At 33.4% G+C, this 18,358-nt stretch overlaps 1 protein-coding gene across 3 annotated transcripts; it reads left to right on the top strand.

Moving 5' to 3' along the window:
* The first annotated feature begins 849 nt into the window (after positions 1-849).
* On the top strand, positions 850-14,383 carry LOC134234959 (repulsive guidance molecule B-like). Of its 3 annotated transcripts, none has more exons than XM_062717042.1 (4): positions 850-1,264; positions 7,250-7,398; positions 7,740-8,251; positions 13,540-14,383. In XM_062717042.1, exons 1-4 carry the CDS (start codon positions 1,233-1,235, stop codon positions 14,218-14,220), a joined length of 1,374 nt encoding a protein of 457 aa, XP_062573026.1. In that variant the 5' UTR covers positions 850-1,232; the 3' UTR covers positions 14,221-14,383. The 3 variants fall into 3 exon arrangements, with proteins under 3 accessions (XP_062573026.1, XP_062573024.1, XP_062573027.1); XM_062717040.1 differs by lacking the exon at positions 850-1,264 and adding an exon at positions 4,062-4,490; XM_062717043.1 differs by lacking the exon at positions 850-1,264 and adding an exon at positions 7,100-7,120.
* Positions 14,384-18,358: the final 3,975 nt, after the last annotated feature.

Raw genomic sequence — 18,358 nt, 5'->3', positions numbered from 1 at the left:
CCCGTTATAGCAGACCTATTTTTATATTCATATGAAGCAGAATTTGTCCAAAATCTTATGTGTGAAAAGAAAAAAACACTTGCTGTGGCCTTCAATTCGACATTTAGATATACCGACGACGTACTGTCAATTAACAATGGTAATTTACTTTCTTATGTCGATACGATACATTCTTGTGAGCTTGAGATAAAAGAAACCACAGAATCTGACACACCTGTTTCATATTTGGATATTTTACTTGAAAAAGAAGCTCTGTGATAAACGTGATGACTTTAACTTTTCTATCGTCAGCTTCCCTTACTTCTACACATTCATCACCTGCATACGGAATTTATATATCTCATATGCAGTTGATTCGATACGCAAGAACATGATCTACGTATGAACAATATCTAAAACGAGGTAAATTATCAACAAACAAGTTGATGAAACAAGAATATCAGCAGTTTCAATTAAAGTCATCATTTCTTAAAGTTCTATATATTAACAGTTCAAATGCAACATTTAAAAAATCCGTAATGGTTTCATATTTGGCAATTGTTTGTTCGTTAATTTCTTCGATTATAATTTACCATCCTACGATTTTTTTATGTCGAGGTTATAGCACTTGCATGTATTGCATTACTGAAATGCAGCTTCTTTTTCCGTCAAGGAAAAAATATCAAGTCATAAACAAATCCAGCACACATTAATTAAGATGTAGTTATTCATCCAGTCTTCAATAACAGTATCATATAATCAAAATGATGACAGACTCTCTGCTTTTATTTCCAGTTCAACCAAAATAAACAGGGGATGGCGGCGTATTGCGTTACACTGCGGGCTTAGTAATTTCTTGTTTTGGCCATCTTTATGTTGTAGCGATTGCGTGACAAAATGTCGTTCTCACTAATTCATTTGAAATGAAACTGTCGGTAGATTACAATATTATAAGGTGGATATCTTTGTCGAGAATTTAATCACAGTCTGGCTGTTTGTGCAAAAAATAGTACTTTTGTGGAAGAAAACAAGAATCAAGGCATCACTGCGCTAGGATCCAGAAAAAAAAGTGTGTGCACCTGGGTGAAATTAAATTCAGATTCAAATACTTCACCAGATGAAATTCGGGATCGTTTTAACGACTGGAATTTGCCTCATTTCGTCGTTTTTAAATCTTCAATGCACAAATACCGTGTATACTTTTAAAACAAAGCATATAAAAGCAACTGTGTCTTTGGGGTTATTTGTGGAAGATGTCACGTGATGAGCCTTCTTCGAGTTGCAGGTAAGAGGTTTATTGTACATTACAGTTTTGTAGAAAACTAATTTGTTTTGATACGTAATGTTGGTTTTTTTTTTCGAGGACATACTAATTGCAGAAATCTAAATGTAAGTAAAAACTAAAGACTTTATAAGTTCCTAAGAAGTCATATTACAAAATTATCGAGTCTGTCGATTTGTAAGATTTCTCGTTGATCCTGACTCACAAACCATTTGGCTTTCATTCATAAGATTTACTTAAAAAAGATTTAAGTTATTGTCAATCAAGGACCAGAATTTGAGGTTGCTGAATACTAACTATAGATAGCTTTAATCAAGAACATTGTGAAACCTCTGCTGGTTTATAAACTCTTATAAGGAATGGGCTCCAACTTTTAGATAAAAAATACTATAAAATTTATTTTTCTTTGGTTTAATTCTTTTAATGGTGCAGTTAAGTGAATGCACACTATGTGACAGCTAGTACGCTCAAGAATTTGTTTCAAATGTGCCTCTAACATGTGACTCTAAAATAATGTTTTCTTTATATGATCCTACATAATTCTTTATCTATCTTGTAGTTCTCACACAAGAGGATGATTAAATAGTTTCTGGAATATTGCTAAAGCTTTCCTTTCTGCTATCCGTAGTCATACTTAGAGGGGCTTGTCATTGGAGCATTGTAACAGATCGTCTTTCTGAGTCGAATGTTCTTTTAAATTTCATGTCTATTGTTGTTTTGACAGGATCTTCTCTTCTTAATTTTTTGTACTAAATCAAAGTATAACTAAGTACAAAATCATCATTACTTTTTATACAAAAAACAGTACTGGAATTAAGAGTTACTTTCCGAGATTCAGTATATAGTGCGAGACGTCGGAATACATTCTATATATAATGTTTTGTAGAAATTGGCTCGTCTGTAGTGAAATCCGATTTCATGGATACATTGCTACAAGAATGGTTGTCGCCAACCAATGACAACTGGACAGCAAAATGCATTTTTTAAAAGATTAAATGTTAACACTCGATTTGTGTTTCCTATGTGAATTTCAGTTGGCTCTTCTGCTATTTTAATGTTGAATTTACATCCTCTTATTTTCAACTTAAACCAATGGTCCATTTACTGCCAAAGGAGCTAGTCGTTTCCATGGATACATTGAGAATTAAACGTGTTTCATTTTAAAATTAAGGACTGAGGTATTTTTCTGGCTTTGGTTTTATGGGAATCTTGTCCTGAATGTCTGCACTGAACGGTGTATATTACATATATAGGAACAGGTCCGTAGGAAAGAATTTTAATCCGGGGGGGGGGGGACAGCCTTATATTTTCAGTTGGGGCACTATCAACTATCAAAAATTTCTTGACGAGCCAAAAAAAAGGTCATTACATGTTTTTATTAAGGGGTCACAAGCATTTGATAGCTATGTTTTCTATGGTAACCATCATATCGGTATTTGGGGGTGGGGGTTGAGGGCGGGGAAATCAGTGAAAACTGCGATCGGAGACAGCTTTATCCGCAGCATACGGAAAAAAAGGGAAAAAAATAACATGTCACTTCAGCAGTGTAAAATTTACTTGCATTAACTTTTGGACCTTTGAAGTATAAAAGTATTGATGATTAAACGTAAATGTATACAATGGCACCGAAAGGCTAGCACTTTCTCGCAAAGAGCATACCTAAAAATCAAGGCTGCAGACGTCATAGATTTCAATGCAAATTACGTCACTTCCGTTTCGCACAGGACATAACACACCAACAAACACACACTATCACACTATCATGGTCCCCCCAATTGCTTTACAGGGGGATAATGAAGTAATGATTAGATAAAAGTAAAAATATATAAAAGTTTATTAACGATGCATACAAGAAAAAAGTATTTAAACGCAACATTTTATAAAAGTAAAGATGTATTCAAGTAAAAATGCATTAAGTAACAATGTACAAAAGTTACAATGTATAAAGCTTTTAAAGTAAACAAGTAATTACATGTATATGTCAAAACATCATACCAACCCATTTAAAAATGTAAATTAAAAGTAAAGTATTTTCGTTGCTTGCGTAATTATAATCGCTTGATACATGGATTTAATTAGCAAAATACATGTAAATATAAAGTAGCAATGTATGAAATAAATAACCGAATTCATAAAAGTTTAATGATGTTTTTAACTTTCTGTTGGATTCGGGAGACATCGCAGCAGAGATGATAAAGAAACAATGGATGTTTAATCTGGATTAGTAGTTTACTTTTTATATAGGCATATCTTACAAGTTCTTTCGATCTCATGGTATATATATTTTCAAAACGAGTACAATCAAGGTATTGGCAATCCAACAACAATCCCTTTTCAAATCTTGATTTAAAAACAAAAAAAAAGTTTTGCCGTTACTATTTGACAAGGATTTCTTAGACCTCCTTGACAGAAATATGAGGGGTAATTTCTTGTGTTTCATTTAATCCTGAACTCAAATACTTTTACTTTCTCAGCCTTTGCAAATAAAATGGAAACATTGTCGAGATTTTGTGAATCACTGAGTAAATAAAAAGGTGTGAGCCCCTTGTCTTTGATACGGCACGGAATATTTCCATTTATATTGCCACTTGTAACGACAAGGGTATTGTTAGTGAATTTATATATTTGGTCTGGAAATTATTTGTGCATTGACAATATCCCCCCGAATGGAGGCTTTACACCTTAAATGACAGGATTTTCCTTTTTTCCTTACAAGCTCTATTAGGGAGAAAGAGTGAGAGAGGCTATTGAGTAAACTGGAGGGAGGTTATTTGCACGTGGTTGCGCTTTAAAGAATTTTATTTCTACAGCACTTCAAGTATAAGCCGAATTGAACACAATGGCAGCATTATAAAATATTTGGTGAAGTTATATATTAAATTCCGCGCACCTGCCGAGAAAATTATAACTATATTATGACTAAAGCAAATGGTGCGAAATTCGACGGTGGCAAAAATCTGTTCACTTTGTGATTCGTCAAAAACATTGAATTTTTGACGTGTTATTGTGTATGTCAAATGGATATGATTTTTTTCTCTTTTGAGAATCATGCATATAATGAAGAAAACAGCTGAAGAAAAGCTGGGCAAAAGATTCAGATATGTTACTTTGGGTGAATCATTCCAGAGAAAATAAATTGTGAGAAATAAAATGTTTTACTGTTTTGTTGCAAGTTGCAATGAACAGTTGAACACATGTTTGTCATTCTGAGACAGCCAAAGAGATTCAGGTAGGCGGCTTTTTAAGTATTTTCAACTTTTCTGCAAAAATCAGAAGCTTGTTTATTTTTGTTTGTGGTAATTGTGTCAGATAGGGCTACAGTTTATTACAATACCGCCTGATAAAGGTCTGAGTGTGCTGCTAATGTTTTCACTTTATATTGAATGTTATCGCTAAAGGTGTGAAAAATTATTGTAAGCCTTTTGCATTTGTAAGAATAGTAATCCTTACGTCTTAAAACTGAATTGTATACCGTTGTTATTTTCCAACTTGAAGTAATATTTGATAGAGATTGGCGCAAGAGGATTTACATGTACTATTCTTCTTATCCACTAGCGCGAAAGAAACTCAAAATTATCAGCTTAAACATTTGGATTTCGTTGAATAGAAGCTAGCCTCTTCACCCGTACACAGAAAAGGATTACGATGTTACATACTAAAAAAGGTCTGACAAGCAAACACGTGACTCTAATCCGACATTTGAAAAATATTAAATTCCTATAATTCAGTGTGAATGTCAAGTCTGACTCTATGTGATTTTCATATACTTTATATTGTTTATCTCTCCGATTTTTATCAATTTTGTTTTGTTGTGTTGAATTTGTTCATGAAGAATTTATAGTCTTATGGATAAATGTTTATTCCGCTTGATTTTTCTGATATACAGCGCGGACGTCTTGGAACATTAAACGCGGACGTCGTAGAAAAAAGTATTATATAACAAATGATATATATAAATGAAGGGTGCCATCGATCAATTAAAATTGGCGTAAGAGTTAATCAAATAAATTCTACATATTCAAAGCACAAGACAAGAATTATTGCCAAAATAATGTTTCAGTTGATACTCATCACTGGCATCTGTGGCCGGGATGGTAAAGTACAGATTTCCAATTAGTTTTTACTTGGAAGTTTGATCTCGATAAAAAGCGGAAAGGCACGATATCGGTTGGCCATTTTTTTGCTGGAGAGCAGTTCGGCATGTCTGCAGAAGAAATCTGCTAGTTTCGGAAGAGCGTAGCTTGGTGGAATCTGAACCTCTTTGAAAGCATCATTAGCATAGTAAAGTGTTCAACAGATGTTTCAAAAGAGGCTTACATTTTAGGCGTGTTGAGGGAAACATTTGTATCGTGTATAAAGGCATCGCTACATTCCTAAATGCGTGATAACTGAAATAAAAAGTTATAAACTCATTTATGGCTCCTTTTTGATGATATACATCAACTAGATATATATCCGTATCATGTGATGGTTCCGAAAATATTATTCTAGCGTACAGTAGGAGTTTACTTGAATCCTGCATAAAAAAATGTTTTATGTAAAGGGAGCGGATCAAAACAGTATCTTTTTTTTTTAAAGTTATTTTCACTGGGGCACCCATGATTCCAAGCTTAAATCAATCATTCCCCTTTCTGTCCTGACATTTTTCTTTTTAATAAATTGACGAGATATGTCAACGTCATCATATTCAAAATGATATTTTAGTGGCATGTTTGACATTCTACAGCCATGCTTTTCAGAGGTGTTGAGTAATTAGTAAAATAATAATTACAACAATAGTAGAATTAGATTGGTGCATTTTTCCGTTGCAAGGTATCAGGATATCTTTATATTAAAATTTTGATACATTTGCACTATAATAAGGAGTATAATATGTTTTATTTGAAATAAATTGATGGAGTATCGTTGGAAAATCATTTCTGGTGTAGTTTTTTCCTCTTGGGTTGTAGTTTAATTGATACTCTGTTAATATTTATTAATAAATAAGCGTAATAATTATCACTGCGTGAGTCAATCATTAACTGACCGATATACGCAGAAATTAATTAAGCTCAATTAATATCTCAGCATGAGTTAATCGATAATAGGTTAATGAATGTTGAAAGTTAAAAAGCAGGCCGGGTGAGTTTTAGGAGTTATTTCCCTTCCAATACTTTTGTAACTTAGATAAGAAATCGACAATCAAGTTATGGCACAAAATACTTTTCTGCAAAAATTTGATTCCAATCGAGACGCGGATTTATTGGTTCTATAGTTTTATAGTTTCTATGTTGACCCCACTTCTTTTTAGTAAGTAATTCACAATAAACAAATTAAGATGTAATTTAAACACAATTTAATCTATATTAGTAAGAACTATCAGATAAAAAAGAATGATAAAAGTATCTGTAAGTTCTAATATTATTATCAACAAATTATCATTTTTATAAAATGTTTTGTTTGCAAGATTTCATAAACTAAGTATAAAATTAATGAATACATGATCAGTACCTAGCTCCATAAAAATTATGATACTTAAGATTTCAAATAAATTTTAAAAAAAAATCTTTTATCATAATTTATTTATTATTGAAATATTTTTCTTATACTGTTTTATTTGAGAATCTTAGAAATGGCAAAGTGAATGTGTTGAACGCTATGTTTATAATCTACACGGTAAAAAGTTTATTCATAAGCAACACAGTTTAAACCAATGGGATTGTACCTCTTTCATAAAAAGTTTACATTGATTGACAGACCTTTTTAACGCCCCGCCCCCTGACCTATTTCGGCGGAATAATTCGCGAGCATATCAATACTTGGGATCTAACAGAGAAGTCATGTTGAAGAATGTGCCTCAAATTAGTGATAAATTAACACGTGTGTGAATTCAATAATGAAGGAAATATAAATTTATTAATGGAATATGTTTATACCTTCACTTGACATAGGGTTTTGATCATGTGAAACTAAACTAGCGTTGAACTGATGGAGTTTCTTCTTTCACAGAGAGTATCGGAGTGAACGTTCCTCGGCTGGCCGAGTTCCCTCCGTCACGTACGAATGGAAGGAGGGTATGGCCTCGCTGTCCTATCCACCTATGCCCCCTATTTTGAGCTTGGTGGTTATTTTCATATTGGTATACTTAATCGATACAAGTGAGTACATATTTTTAAAAATTCAAGCGATATTTTACATTCCGTTATGGGACCTATATTTCTCGAGAAAGGAGTGTTTTTCCATGATGAAGTTGTACGTTGAAATATTCGTAAATTTAGAAAAGTCGTAGTAAGATAAATATATTTGATTATTTACTAAATGAGTATTCAGATTGAAGATATTTACATTTTATTTCACTGTTTTTTTTTTTATCTAAGTGTTTAATATTGGTTGTTAGGATAATGTCAACATTAGTTATCAGAAATGCATCCCTAATGATTGCTTATATTCTGTCATTGAAATAAAAGGAAATAAACATGTTTTTGATGATTTATTGAAGGTAATGGATGTGGCATGCAATTGTGTCATGAACGCTGGAGGACTGCTCAAAGAGCTGCACATGGAGGTTTGATAAAACCACACAATGGAGAAGAACCCCTGTGTGTAGCCCATAGGACTTACTTGGTGTGTCTAATCACAGAAGAGGTGAACTGCAAAACTAATCTGCACTACCACATGACCAAGGGAGGTGTCATACACAACATGAAAAATTTAAAGTGTAAGGATTACGGTGATACTTTTAACGTAACCACTGTTGTGAATGGCCCTCTTGTGGATCCATGTTTTCCAAATTCAATATGCACATGTACTTTTCGAAGCAAAAATCCCAACACTCCAATAAAATATGAACACTGTGGATTATTTGGTGATCCCCATTTGAGGACGTTCAGGGATGATTTCCAGACTTGTAAAGTGGAGGGTGCCTGGTCACTGGTTCAGAACAAATATATAGTGATTATGGTCACAAACAATCCAGTGAAAGACCATGCAGCAGCAACTGCCACAAGCAAGGTACATATGATTTAATAACTATGAAATGCAATTACTGTATACAGGGAAATTTTCGCCCCCGTTTTATTTTCGCCCCTTTCATCCTTGTTTCAAATGGGCAAATTTAAGATGGAGCAAATTCAAATAACACAGTTACTGTATAACTGTGACTGGGCGAATTCAAAACAGGACAAAACTGTTCACGAGTGTTAAAGGGAAAATAACAAGTGGCGAAAATAACCTGGTATACAGTATTTTGGTGTGATTACTGTAAAATTTATGAAGTTTGAAAGACTAGATATCAAATATGGGAATTTTTAAAAGCATGTTGGAAGAGTTGGAAGTTGGAAATTGGTGGTTTTATTTCTTGAAGGAGTTTCATTGACATTTTTAAAACATTGAAAATGGATGATGGAGCACTGAAAATTTTTCATTATTTGTAATGGACAATAACCCACATACTAACTGTTCCTATAAGTCTTAAATAGAAATAATAAGTTTAATTTAGTGGTACCTACCAGTTTTAGAATCCCAAATGAGCTGAAGTTGACTACAACAGATATTCTTATATATATTGTATGCATCTATATATAATGATTCCTTTAATTTGTCATGAATTGTATGAAATTAAATAGGAATACATAAAATGTTTCAAGGAACCCATTCAAACAAAATGAAGATTTGTTTTTGTGCATGTAAATTTTTATGCACATATTTTATGCTAAGTGAAGTGCTTTTGCTGTCTTGCATCATTCTAAATTTCTTGTACAGGACTTAGGAGTACATTCTTTCGAATGTTTACAAGTTGTCTAAACTTACGTGTGCATGAACATGTATGTTGCAACAAGAGCTTGTAGGTCAGATTGCTTTCTGAAGCAGTAGTTTTCAGCATTAGATTTTAGAAAATGGAAACTGTATCATGTTTTCATAGCCAGACATCTTTTATTTTAAATAATTGTCATGAGTAATCAGTACTTTATTGATGAGGACATTTACATTAAAGGAAGATTTTTAAGGTATATTAGTCGAAGAATATGAAGGTTTGACTTTTCCATTATTTCCCAATCATGGCAAGGAGCACATGGCTGGTTTGACCAGTCATTAGGGGATGCTCACTCCTCCATGGCACCTGATCTTATCTGATCCGTGTTTACTCTGATCAAAAAATGAATTTGTATATGAAATCAAAACGCAAATGTCGTATAATTATGTATGATATTGATAAAGAAATGGTACAGAAGAAGGTAAGGAATATATGAGAAAATGTTCAATGATGAAACAAACTTAACATATCTTATCACAGAAGTCTCAGACTTTGAACAGACATCAATATGAACAAATAATTATGCCAAGCAATAAGCATTTGGGAGATGATCAGTACTGTAAGCAAAAACATCTTTTATTCAAGTGTCTTCTCCAGTTTTGGACAAGTTAATTTCATTTCACATTTTTAAAAATATTAATTAAATCTTTTAGCTCACCTTGGTAAAGTTTTGAGGAGCTTAAATGTTATATAAGTTAATCCAAGTATTGGTATGGATATTACTTTAGCATTGACATCCTTTGAAGTCTATTCCCAAATGTTAAAGCCCTACCAAACCAAACTTCCATGGATGCATACTACTAGTACTAGACATGCTTCAAATACTGGAGCTGACCAACATTTTTTGGATGAGTGACCAGGTTTAAACTTTAGGAGCTGGTCCATTCCAAAGAGACTATAACCACAATCTGGACCAAATTTGCATGGAAGATGCATTTAGGCCTACCTGGTTCAAACTTGCAAATATGATGCAACTAGAAATGTACAGTACACTGCACACTTAATGCTTCAGGCACTGGAGTTAAATTTTTCATGTGAATGAACTTGTCAAGATTAAAAGAGCTGGTCTATTCTAAAGTAACTATAAACTTTATTGAGACTGAACTTGCATTGGTATCATGCTACTCTAGGGATGCACACAAACCAAATGGGTTTCTGGAATCTCGATCTGACCTACATTTACAGGTTTATTGTACAGTAAATTTTTTGGAGCAGCTAGGTTCATTTTCAAGTATTTATAGAAATTACCAGAACTTTAACATTTGTCAAGGTGAGCTTTGTATCTTTTAATGCCTTGGCTTTGTTTTATTTTAATTTTTCATATAATATCCATGATGGTGAACATACACTTGTATGCAACATTTTCTGCAAAAAGAAAAGGTTATTGATGAATAAGCACTGGGACACTAAAAACTTTATGAATGCATGCAAAGAGCTGTTTGCGTTTCAGCACTCCAAATGTTTCGTGTACTCACTGAGAAAAACAATTTAAATTGAAGATGAAGTCCTTGCTCATTGGAACATATACAAATCAAAATGGGCCCCATAAACAGAGCTTTGGTGTTTTCTTCATGTAAACAATAATAGCGTATACAAAGACTTTGTGTAGATCTGGTGTTATATTGGTTAATTAGATTTTTTTTTATCTGGCATTCAAATTCAAGACAAGCATGATTAATAGACTATTACAAAGGCACTCTGGCGTATATCAGATTTGTTTTATGTGCTAATATGCATTTTCTTATTTAGATTTAAATGAAAAAAGAAAACAGGTGTAGGCCACTTCATTAGTCCCAAATTACACACAACAATGTACATACTACATATACATATTCAGTCAAAAACTGCTTAGAGAACTTGGAGTAAAGTAGTTTTCCATTATATTGTTTGCAAAGGACATATTCTTTTGTTATTAAATTCTTAAATTTAAGTAAAAAATAACTTTTAAAACAGACCAAGACAATTCAGGGGAAAATATCTTTTTGATAAGAGAATTCATTTGTTTAAAAGTTTCTATTTGATGTAGAATAATATGCCTGTGATACATGTACATTCTGTTCATAAGTTGTCCATTTTCTGCATCAATTTCTTAATATAAGTTTGAAGTTACTAGAAGCATTAAAAAACTGACTTGGAAAGGAAAAGGGACAAGTATGGCTTGATATAGTTTGGTTCATTTTGCACACTTGTACACTCAGAGGATAAAGACTTGAATTTTTTTTAAAGGTTCTAAAATGTACAGTTGTGTCTATTTGTGGGAAGGGAGCTGGCCTAACTTCATATTTATACATTGATGAAATCAAACAACCAAAACCACCAATTTTGAATATAGACTTCCAAACCAGGCATCTATGTGTGAGATGAGCTTAAAAATAGGTGTAATGAGCATCAAGAATACTGAAAATACTTTTCTAAGTAAATAATGAAAAATGCCTGCAAATGTCAACAAATGCTGTTGCATTTGGGACAGGACAATGCGAGAGAAGTCATGGTAAAGTAGTACGTGGGTGACAAAGCCATTCAGGATATTCACATAAATTAACGTTTCTTCGCCATCTAAATTTTTATTCTAAAGACACTCATTTCCATCTCAAAATGTTAGAGACCACATTTATTCATTTAATGAATAAAAAAGACTGAGTTGCATTAATGCCTTATACCCGTGATTTGCAGGCTTCTGTACTTGTATTCCAAACCATTGAACCTTAAATGTTTTAAAATACATGCAAACAGAGTTAATCACGTTGATTTATTTTCAGAGCACCTGGCTGGCTCATTAACATTGTGTCAAATATGAACAAATTTATGGCCCATTTACTTAGCATATTAATAAAACTCTACGTAAGTTTAAGTACTGAAACAGTGCTGTAAATGGTAGAACTTAGTTCTGAATTCAGAAGTACCACATTTTTGCCATACATGTTGTTATGAAGTAAACACTAGACCAAGACCAAGGGAGAGCCTTTATGAAAATATTATTTTGGAGCTGTGGCCATGTGAGATTAAATGTAGATTTATGTATGGAGGTTTTAAAGTTTGGCCAAGGTTTATTTGCTTGATATTTAAATCAACAGGACTAAGTGACGTATGTAAACTTGTCTTTTGACACCTGCACATAAAAAACACATGAAATACTCTATGTTTTGTCCTAGGTATACGTTCAAAAGATATATGACCATATACATACTCAATAAGTGTTCTTTCCAGTAATATATGTTAATGCATTTGCATAATCTCGACAAGCCCAAAATCATTAAACTTCAAATTTTTCATCTGAGAATTAGATTATACATATATACATGTGTAGACAGAAATATCTTGTTGAATACCTGTGTGCTTTTATAAAACAGGTCAGTGACTCTGCTGTAACTTATTTTGGTATTTGAAAATTAATATGCATATCAAAAGTTAGGATCACAATGATAGTGTTTTGATGCTTATCTTGAATCATTTGGCTGAGGGACCAAAAGGGAGAACTTGCCAAATGATGTGAAGACATGCAATTTATTAGAAATCTTTTTTAAAAACTATAACCATAGTGAATTACAAAAACAAAACATTGTGAATAATTATAAATGGTTGATGTCTTACAAATTTTATGTTTTTGATTAAAATTTTATGCAATCTTTCTGATTTGGGTTGAAATTTTGATGCTGAAAATTGACTTTGATTGGGAACTCGACTTGCTGTGTTTTATCATGTTTATTGCAAAAATTTTGAGTTATGCAAACACACCACATAGAAGAGGAGTCCGGGGGTGGTCCACATTGGCTTTGATTAAGTGAGATTACCATACAAACTTTTGTCTCCTATTAAATGCATATCGACAGCTACCAAGGAATGCAGTGTGCAGCATTGCATTTACCCAAGGTCGAAACACTTCCATTAACTTTTTAAATTGTCAAGCCAAATTTTCACTTCTCTTGCCATAGCGTATTTTAAAGCTAGATAAATGAGTGTCTCTGGTTTCTTTGTCCTGAACATGGTAAAATGCTGGCATGTCTAGATGAATGTTGTGTACTTCTCATGAAGAAAATGTGACAGGTTTGGACGGAGACTTGTTAGAGAGATCAGGAATGTAATGAAAATCTTCAGAGAAACATATATTATAAAGACACAAGGAAATAGCTAGTACCAAGAGTTAAGAACATTTATAGACATTATCTGTGTACTTTTAGAAAATAGACTTTATAAAAGTGCAAGTCAAAGTAATTTAGAAATAAATTTATTTTGAGGACACACATTATTGAAGAATATATTGATATTTATTTTGAAGACACACCATTAAATTATAGAAACCTCTTATTTGTTGAATATATTTATTATTTTATGTTTATGCACATTGATAGTTATGGTGTATTCCAACATGCTTACCCCTATATGTGTTTTGCAATTTTTAGAGGAATTTACATGTATATGAGTGTTATAGTTTTACACGAGGTTTACGTTTTTGATAACTTTGTAACTGTTGATGTTTTCTTTACAGTTGACTGTCGTGATAAAGAAAAATGAAGACTGTGCTTCGCATGATTTTGTAACTTACAAAGCTCACACAAATAACCTGCCAGGAACATTTGAAAATGGCCTATCTGCTGTTGGCCCCGATGAAAGTGTAGCCATTAGGGTGTTGGACCCTGGAAAACATGTACAAATCTATTTAAGGTTCATTGATACAACCATACGGGTGCGACAAATTGGTCGCTATTTCACTTTTGCCATAAAAATGCCACAGGAAATTGTGGAACAGTCACTAGACAATGATACTCAGCAATTATGTGTGCAAGGATGCCCCGAACAGGAGCAAATTAATTATAAAAAATATCTGGCAGAAAAAAGGAGAATTATAGACGGGCATCAAGGGGACATAGCAATGACCAGTGATAAAGCAAGTGAATTGTGTCGGAAGTCACATGTTGTGGATTTTTACTTTGATTCATGTGTATTTGATCTCATGACCACTGGAGATGAAAGTTTTACTGTAGCAGCACAACAGTTGTCAAAAGATTTAACAGATCTTTCACCAGAAATTGTGAAAACTCAGGAAAACCGAACACATTTGGAAGAAATCCATCATTCAAGTGGTTGTAGAGTAAATAGTGACTTTATTCTGTGGACTTGTGCTTTAGCTGTTACTTTATGTTTATTATTTCAACAAAGGACTTCATAACAAAGGTAACATATTCAGACAATGGCAAAACATTCATGTCACTTTCAGTATATCTAGATACTTTTTACCAGGAAGTACTTGCACAATGCTGAAATTGTAAGGAAAATTGATGTATCGAAATTGTAACAAAAGTAAACATAAGGGACAAATGTTGACTTGGGGGGGGGGGGGGGGGGGGGGGGCTAGAGAATTGGAGGTTTAGCAGTTAAGGCCATGCCAATTTCTTTTCCCATGATTTGCATCCACCTAGAACCTAGCAACATATTCGAATATAGAAGAATTGTATTAGCTTAAAAACAAATATAAATACAATGGATATTTTGATTTTTTTAATTCTATTTTTCTGCAGAAAGACAAAATAATTTTGCAATTAAAATGTTGAGCATTAGTTTACTGATTTGGCTAATAACAAAAACATAAATTGAAAGAAAGCTCAAGTCTCTGTAAGAATAAACAGATTTGGGAGTTTTTTATTTTGTGTGTTTTTCTGATCTTGGATGTATAAAACCAAGGTGCTTGACATAGCAAAAAAAAATTGGAATGGCCTAATTGCATCATTAAAAGAAAATAACAGGATATAATTTTCTGCAGTTTTTCTGGATCTGCCATTGCACAGTGCTTTGAATATATATAAATTGCTCTTAGATTGTTGACCTGGAGCACCAGGGACTGCCCACCATTTGATTATGAAACAAAGATGCAACAAATAAAGATGATACTTCTGTAATTTAATATTACAGATCATAATTTTCCTGGCACTTATGAGAAAATTGTTCTTTTCCTTGGAATGATCCAATCAATTTCTTTTTATATCTCATGAAGTTGGCTCTGTAACATTTCCACTTCTCTATGTTGGTGTCAGAATGGAAATGCAAACACATGTAATTCAGCAACAAAGCCATTGATTTTTCTTTTTTCTCTAGTTCAGTGAGAAAACTGGATATATAGTAAGTGACATGAATTTTTTGAAGCTGAGTCTGAATATGAATCATGTATAATTTTTTTGTTATTTGAGGAAACCACCCTTTTTCATGAGAATTAGAGACTTTGTTTGAATTATTGAATTACATATTATGTATATGATACCCATTTATGATTGATGCCAAAAATACAGTATTTTGTTATATGCTGAATTTATAAACAAAACCCACTTTAATTAAAATGTAGTGTCAGGGAATGTATGTAATTGATGAGCTATGGTCACCGTCATAATGGAAGTGGGTATGAATTTTGTGCATGTGTCTTTATGTACAAGGGCGAATGATACAGAGTGTATGAGATACACATTGTGTGAATGATGCATATACATGTGAAAACGGAGATTGAATGGTCTAGCTTCAATGGTTTTGAGTCAATGTATGTTATAAATGTATATAAAAATGCCAACTGCTGACTGCACTGAACAATTGATTATTTGTTATTGAAATTTTCAGTAGATTTAAGTATGTGAAACTTCATAGCTTGACAATTCAGAATATTGAATTCCATACATACACATGTAGGTTGTGTTCAGGCCCTCTTGTGCTTTGTCCCAGTCATGTTTAAATAAGCCCCCATATTGATTTTCTCTTCTAAAATATCTTGGATTTTAAGAACCCCAGCCACAAAGATTTAGTGTTATTAGGTGTAAATTCTAGAGACCAGAGCTATCAAAAGATACCTAAGAAAGCTTTTTAAAACTGTTTGTTGAAATAGAGATCGAGCAACTTGTTTGCAACCTTTAGTCTTGTGTTATCAAGCTTAACACAAACTAAGTATTGCATAATTCAGTCTCACACATTCAAATATTCATAAAATTTTGATTTCTTGTGATAGACTGTTGTTTTTCTTGGTTTTCCTACAGACAATGTATTCTGAATTTTCACCTATTTCTGTTGATTTATCATGAGAGGGCCTGCATCAACTGGAAAATGCAGAGTGAGTTCGTTTAGACTCCTTAACTCTTTCTGTAAAATGACAAAAAAGCAATAAAATTGTTGAGTATTTATATTTTTCTCTTTTCCTGATTGTTTACTCCGTAAGGCTGTTTGGTTCAATTAGAGCATTGCTGAAACAATTTGTCATCCGGTGACCCCATACTGGCCTTGGACACGTGGAGTGTATATACAGGTAGTGCAGGTGTAAAGCCCAAAGCTACATCATTCTTGGTCGCTTTGTCCCCATGCCCAAGTGCTTCTTAGTTTAAATAACTAAAAAAAAAAACGAGCATGGACAACACGTACGTAAATGAAAAATCTAGAATCAACATCATCTGTATTGCGTTACCTCTTCCACAGAATGAATCAGGTTTAACTCTAGTTTACTGGTAACTTGTACATGTTTAACATATATATTTGTTGTTATCAAGGCATCTAAATTACGCATCAGTCTGATTTGCCGATGATAAGAATCGGATGCACGTTTTTGCATTGATAACCACTTGAAAGTGTTTGATCATCCCTGCAGTAAACTCTCACTCAGGTGTATGATAATCAGACATTTTTTTCCTCGCATGTAAAGGACAGCTTTCAAGACGTGACAACAACGATGACATTCCTCGACCTGAATAAGACACAACACATCTTGACAATGGCAAGGGCCATAGAAAATTTTAATTCACTTTAATTTTACCCCATAAAACGTGGTCCGTCGATAAGACTAGCCCAAGTAGAGATCCGCATGACCCTTTGTTCGTACTGAAAAATTCCCAACGTGATTTTCTTTAACCCCCGAAAGCCATAAAATGAAATTCATCTCGCCTTAATGGGCCACCCGGTCTAAATAGGCATACAACCTATACAAGGAACCGAGCTGACGCGATTTGATTTCCATTGTAACTTGAATACATTGGTCAGTGTTCCGTCTAGAGTGGGAGGGGACGAACTTTCATTATTTTCAGACGCCGGGGGATTTTCTCCTGAGAAATGAATTTGAACTTTATTGTGTACAAGGGGCTCCATTGAAAGAAAAATCGGTAGAATAGCATCACGAATAATTACAACAAACGGTAGAAATAAAGTGACGATACCTAGACTACTTGAAAATTTTAATTGGCTTTTTTTCAAATTGAAGGAAGTTTTCTTGAATATCTTTTTGTTTCATTGACATGTTGACCCTTTCATGAGTGGGGACACTCGCTTAGATATTCGCGGTCATACTTTGGCTATTGTGGGATGAAATTTTCACTGCAGCTCAATTTGACCTGTCCCTTTCATCAAAAGAAGTTAGCTTTAGAGGTACAGTGAAGGTTTTTGCCTAGAAAAATTCAAAAACCGATGTTAATAACGTTGTATTTTAATGTAAGTGGAATATTGTAATTAGTTGACTCTTTATGACCGGTATGTAGAACGGATACAATTTTCATGCCTAATAAATGTATTTGTTTATTGGTACATTATGGGATTGCAAGAGTGCATTAATTAGCATTATTGTTCCCCCCTGTTGTATTGTTCAGTGACAGAATTGTCAAACTTTATATTTTTTCACAGAAAAACAACAAAGCAAGTCGATCAATCACAAAATAACCCAGATCTCTGGCATATTTTTAGAGCATAAACCGTATGTAAGTCTAAACAGTTTTTTTAATTGGATGGAATTAGTTCCTCATTCAGTAAACATATAGGTTTGATTTCTAGGAAGGCTGTTGGTAATAAGTTAAAACATATGTATACAAACAACACAAGTTCTGTTTGGTTCAGGGCATTCTACCTAAAGGTTGAACGTTATGGTTGCCGCTTATCAAGTACTTAATCTTGCTCGGGAGATTTGCACACCTGCATCGAAACACTGAATTATCTGCTGGGGCCCTTCAAAGGGAGTGAAAGAGGAGAAATAAGATCTGTGAAATTTGAGCTTAAAATTTATGTTTCAGATAATTGAATTATTCATGTCCAGGTATGAAAAGGCCAAAGTTATATAATGTATGCACGTTCCCGTAGTTTCTGCGTTTAAGTTAGCGCTGTGGAATGGATTTTATGGTCTTGTTGAAAACAAAAAGGTGTCGCTAAGTTTGGCTGAAATTGAAATAAAATCTCTCCACGCCCTTCCTAAATAATGATATCCATTATACGTTTAAACTGCCCCCGTTTCTTTCCATTTCCCCCCTTCGTCAAGTTGTATAGTGGTATATGGTTATTACGGAGTTTCCACGAGATAGAGA

Source organism: Saccostrea cucullata, unplaced genomic scaffold (assembly GCF_032062105.1).
Source record: "Saccostrea cucullata isolate Sc308-1 unplaced genomic scaffold, CSIRO_AGI_Scuc_v1 ctg617, whole genome shotgun sequence".
Classification (NCBI taxonomy): domain Eukaryota; kingdom Metazoa; phylum Mollusca; class Bivalvia; order Ostreida; family Ostreidae; genus Saccostrea; species Saccostrea cuccullata.
This window is presented reverse-complemented; position numbering and strand designations above follow the sequence as displayed.

Coding starts and splice junctions, on each gene's coding strand:
- LOC134234959 (XM_062717040.1), top strand. CDS start 4,456: ATGTTTGTCATTCTGAGACAGCCAAAGAGATTCAG. Junction 4,491..7,249: donor AGACAGCCAAAGAGATTCAG/GTAGGCGGCTTT, acceptor CTTCTTTCACAG/AGAGTATCGGAGTGAACGTT. Junction 7,399..7,739: donor GGTATACTTAATCGATACAA/GTGAGTACATAT, acceptor GATTTATTGAAG/GTAATGGATGTGGCATGCAA.